This window comes from Tupaia chinensis, unplaced genomic scaffold, assembly GCF_000334495.1.
Source record: "Tupaia chinensis unplaced genomic scaffold, TupChi_1.0 Scaffold000231_1, whole genome shotgun sequence".
NCBI lineage: Eukaryota > Metazoa > Chordata > Mammalia > Scandentia > Tupaiidae > Tupaia > Tupaia belangeri.
In genome coordinates, this window is record NW_006159706.1 from 1,867,978 (window position 1) to 1,873,050 (window position 5,073).

A 5,073-nucleotide genomic window follows, 5' to 3' on the forward strand; every position below is an offset into this window, starting at 1 on the left:
ACCGCCGTCGTAGCCCCAACCTCGACGGTCGCCGTGGCCCCTGTCGCGTCTGCCTTGGAGAAGAAGACAAAGAGCAAGGGGCCCTATATCTGTGCCCTGTGCGCCAAGGAGTTCAAGAACGGCTACAATCTCCGGAGGCACGAAGCCATCCACACGGGAGCCAAGGCCGGCCGCGTCCCCTCGGGTGCTATGAAGATGCCCACCATGGTGCCCCTGAGCCTCTTGAGCGTGCCCCAGCTGAGTGGAGCCGGCGGGGGAGGGAGAGAAGCGGGTGCAGGCGGCGGCGCGGCCGCAGTGGCCGCCGGTGGCGTGGTGACCACGACCGCCTCGGGAAAGCGCATCCGGAAGAACCACGCCTGCGAGATGTGCGGCAAGGCCTTCCGCGACGTCTACCACCTGAACCGACACAAGCTGTCGCACTCGGACGAGAAGCCCTACCAGTGCCCGGTGTGCCAGCAGCGCTTCAAGCGCAAGGACCGCATGAGCTACCACGTGCGCTCACATGACGGCGCTGTGCACAAGCCCTACAACTGCTCCCACTGTGGCAAGAGCTTCTCCCGGTGTGCACGGGGCCTCGGCCGCCCACAGGCCGGTGGGGAGGGAGGGACGGCAACCGAGGTGGCCAGGCCTTGGCTGGTGGGGAGGGAGGCTGCTTCTGAGGGGAAGGGGAGCCACTCCCAGGGAGGAGGGAGGAAAGCCTCTCCTGGTTACCAGGGAGCAGGGGGTGGTACTTTGCAAAGGAGGTGGGTCTTTGGGTTGGAGTTGCGCTTCCAGTGGGAGGAGAGGAGGAAGCTTGGTCTGAGGGGAGGGATTTCCTGCGTCAGAAGGGCTGGAGCCTTGATCTCAGGGTAAACGTGGGCACTTGGGGCAAGGCCTGCTGTGCAAAGTTAGTCAGATTTGGGGCACACCTCTTCAACCCCAGGGCCTCCGTCCTAACCCCAACCCAACATGTCCGTAGGCCGGATCACCTCAACAGTCACGTCAGACAAGTGCACTCAACAGAACGGCCCTTCAAATGTGAGGTAGGAAGTCCGCCGCCTCCTGTCCTGGTTCTCATGATTTTGATCCTCATTGTAGCTGTCTGAGTTCAGCCTCTCAGACCCCCTTTTTCTCTCTCTTCTTTTTGCCTTTTCACTCCATTTTCTCATCCCCTCTTCAAGGCCTCATCATCTCACCCCCATTTCCTACAGATCAAAGACCCCCAAGGCTCTAATTCCTTTAACCTCTTGCTCCCCTCTCCCCACTTCCCAAAGCTTTAACTCTCCTGTGACACCCCCCCACGCCCCTCCCACTCCCCAGAAATGTGAGGCAGCTTTTGCTACGAAGGATCGACTCCGGGCGCACACAGTACGACACGAGGAGAAGGTGCCATGTCACGTGTGTGGCAAGATGCTGAGCTCGGCTTATATTTCGGACCACATGAAGGTGCACAGCCAGGGCCCTCACCATGTCTGTGAGCTCTGCAACAAAGGTACATGCTGAGGGATGCTGGGGGGGCTGGGCACAGGGTGGGCAGAGCCAGAGGCCCTTCCAGAGGCACCTGGAACCCTTTAGGAAGGAAATGAAGCAGCATTGGGGATAACTGAACGTCACTAAATTCTAAGAAGTCACGGATGGAGGAGATGATCTACTTTAAAGATCAGCCTTCTGGGTGCAGCCTCTTGGGCATGTGCAGGGAGAATGAGAGTGGGACACGGCTGCTAAGGGAAGGAACAGTCAAGAGAGCCAGTTCTGAAGGGTCAGAGGCGAGGTTTCAGTTGTGCAGCCCAGTTCTCGTCTCCAGCTTCTGGGGCAAGTGGAGTATACTCGCCAGGGTCTAATGTGCACTCACCCTGCCATCGGAGCAGAGAAGGCTGCTTGGTAACAGGCTCGCTTATTCCCTGAGTACCTGGGCTGAGACTGGGGGGTGGGGGGAGCACTGGAGGGAGGGGACACAGCCGTCTCTGCTGAGGTTCAGCCCTTGAAGTAGCTAGGAGTCAGTGTCCCATCATCCTGGGAGAGATCTCCCAGGCACGGAGTGAGCGCTGAAGTACCAAGGCTGAGGAGCAGGCACCACTCAAACCAGGCCCTGAGCTCAGAGAGGAGCTGTCCCCCATAGCCCCCAGCAGAGTAGTTGGCCCTAGGCTACTAAGGATGTGGTGGGAGGAGAACAGGGCCACCTGAGGGTGTCCCCAGCCTAGGAGAACAACCCTGTCTCTGGGGTCTCCATCTGGCTGACCCCCATCCCCCATCCCAATCCACCCCCCCCCATAGGCTTCACCACAGCAGCATACCTTCGCATCCACGCGGTGAAGGACCATGGGCTCCAGGCCCCGCGGGCTGACCGCATCCTGTGCAAGCTGTGCAGCGTGCACTGCAAGACCCCTGCCCAGCTGGCCGGCCACATGCAGACCCATCTTGGGGGGGCCGCCCCCCCTGTCCCGGGAGATGCTCCCCAGCCACAACCCACCTGCTGAGGGGGACCCCCGCACCCACCAGGCAAGGCGTGGGGCATGGCTGGGGAGGCGGGATGGGGAGTGTGGGACAAGGGGACTTAAGGGGCCCATTAGGGGATCTCAGGAAGGCCAGGGATGCCAGTCTGTCACTCAGGTCAGGGAGCCTTCTGGGGACAGGGAGGGCCCTTCAGGAGAACTGTCTGGGTAAGGATGCAGGCCAAAGCCTCTGGGAACAAGATAGGAAGTGAGCAGCGGCTGTGTCCCAGGGGAAGTAGTCTGAACAGAGTCTGGGGTAAAGGACAAAGTTCTTGCCATTCAGATGGCGCTGTGATCTGTGGTGTTTCTCACTGTGCAGGTACTGGTGAGGTTTGTCCAATGGCGGCGGCGGGGGGGGGAGGGGGAGGGAGCGGCGGAAGGCATTGGCAGCCCCTCCCACAGCTGTGGGCTCCCTCTCGGGGGCTGAGGGGGTACCTGTGAGCTCTCAGCCACTTCCCTCCCAGCCCTGGTGAGCTCCAAGTTGGTGGGGGGAGAGGGAAGAGTGGAGGAAAGTCCCTTGGTACAGTCTCCTCTCTCCCTCTCTTTTTCCACCAACTCCTCACTGCTTCCCCACCAACCAAGGAGCCTCCAGAAGGAAAGGAGGAAAAAATGTTTTCTTAGGGCAATTCACTAGGTTTTAACGATTTGTTTCTCCTGCTCCTCTCTTCTCCCTATCTGACCTGACCCCACACACACCTGTCCCCTCAGTTGTGTTGAAGTCCCCTGGACAGTGGGCAGGGGTGACAGGACAGGAGCAGCCACTGCCCGTACTCCCTCTCCTCTCTGTAATCCCCTGCCCTCCCAGGGATTTGTGAACCTGTCCTCAGTGGTCCTTGCTCTCCTCCTTCCAGTCCTTCCCCCCACTACTGTCTGCTGCCCCTCCCTGGGGAGTTGGTGCTTTCTTTTTCTTTTTTCTTTTTTTTTCTTTTTTTTCTGGTTTTCCCAGGGGTGGGGGGAGGAGAGAAAGAAGGGGAATTGAAGATTCTGTCCCCAAGAGGGAAAAAAAAAGATTTGACTAGGGGCAGAAGCAGGGAAGGCAAAGGTTGGGTCTTCATAAGGTAGGGTCGTTTGGGGTCAGGCTCTGGACATCATCCTACTTGAAAATTTGTCAGGGGGGAAAAAGTCAGGGGGAGTAAAAGAAGGAGCCACTAGGGCCAGAGGCAGGACAAGAGATGGAATCATACGGGGTCAGGGTAAATGCGGGGACCCAGGGACTAGAGGTGCTTCCTGGGGGTGGGGGGAATGCTGCCACAGTGTCTTCCCCTTCCCTCTTCCACCCCAGCTCCAGCCCTGGTCTTTTCTTTTCATCCCTCTTCCCCACGACAGAAGCTGTGGCCCTGGCCATGTCATCGTGTTCCTGTGTCCCCTGCATGTTCCCCACCCTCCACCCCCTCCTTTTGCGCGGACCCCATTACAATAAATTTTAAATAAAAATCTGTCTCTGACTCTGGGTTGAATTGCTCTCCTCAAGGTCTCAGTCTGCACTACCAGGGGGCTGCTTGGGCCTGGTGTGAGTCCTAGCCTTGCTCTGCCCTCTGTGGCTCTGGCTCTTCTCTCCCTGGGGGAAGCCCTAGTGACTGTAGCACAGGTTTAGGGTGGGGCCAAGGCTCCAAGGGCTGTAGAGAGCATGTTCCAGGACTCCCAAGCCTGAGAATATCCAAATTGGACGAGGCCAGAATAAAGGCCCATGGTTAGAAACCCAGGCCTGCTGGACAAAAATGGGCTCTCCCATCCATACCTGGTGCCTGCTGCTCAGACCTTGGCCAGATACATCCACACCCTTAAGGTCCTGAAAGATGATAGAGCTGCAGAGGTTGGAGGGCTGAACCCTAGGACTGGGGACAGTAAGGCTGGGAAAACTGCACTGGCTCCCCTCATTCTTGGCATGGTCTCTAACCTGCCTTTACACCAGCTCTGCTGCCTCAGCCACCTGCTGGTCCAGGCTGTTCCTGCATCTTCTGTCTTGCCCCTTGGAACCCCCTTTCCCATCCTTGCTCTGCCCTTCCCAGAGACCCTTTCTTTAGTCTCCCAGTATCCAGTACTGCTCGTGTTTTCCTGGGGCTGCTCCTGTTTCCCTGGGGGTAGGAGCCTTCCTGTTCTGCAGGATACCTCTCTTGAAACCCCACCCTAGTCCTCTGCAGCTTCCCGGAGTTTTGCCCCATCTCCCCCTCTTCCTGCTCCTAGGGGTTCCTCCACCCGGTCCTGCCTGTCTCCCTGGTCCGGTCTCCTCGCAGACCCCTCTCCGTTTCTCCCAAACCCCTCTCTACCAGGATCACAGGTGACCGTTGGCGGGAGGGGCCAGGGACTTAGGAAGGGGGCGCCCCGCCTGGAGGTGCGCGTGGGAAGGGGCAGGGAGGGGGCGCGAGTGGTCCCCGGGCTGGTTGCCTGGGTAACGCGGGGCCCGGCACTAGTGGCTCCCTCGGGCTGGCCGGGAGGGGCCGGAGGCGTGCAAGGGGCGGGGGCGGCGCTCTGCACGGAGCGTAGGGGAGGGGACCGGAGAGGAGGGGACAAGCAAACGAGAGGGGAGAGGAGAGGAGACCCGCCGCCTCCCTCCCTCCCTCCCTCCCTCGCTGACTTGCTCCCTCCCCGGCTCCGGCCGCCG

General features: G+C 59.7%; 2 protein-coding genes across 2 annotated transcripts in view; both read left to right on the forward strand.

Annotated features, from left to right (window-relative positions):
* MAZ (MYC associated zinc finger protein) lies at positions 1-2,827 on the forward strand (the record flags this gene model as incomplete). The annotated part of the gene is given in 5 exon segments (XM_006148275.3): positions 1-560; positions 959-1,022; positions 1,300-1,471; positions 2,254-2,478; positions 2,791-2,827. Coding segments are annotated over 4 exon segments (999 nt in total), but the record flags the coding sequence as incomplete, so codon positions are not given.
* A 1,753-nt stretch (positions 2,828-4,580) lies between these two features.
* PRRT2 (proline rich transmembrane protein 2) overlaps positions 4,581-5,073 on the forward strand; it is a 7,189-nt gene continuing 6,696 nt past the window's right edge. The window contains exon 1 of the mRNA XM_027771730.1: positions 4,581-4,749. The gene's annotated coding sequence lies outside the window, so the exon portion shown is untranslated. The remainder of the gene's footprint in view (positions 4,750-5,073) is intronic.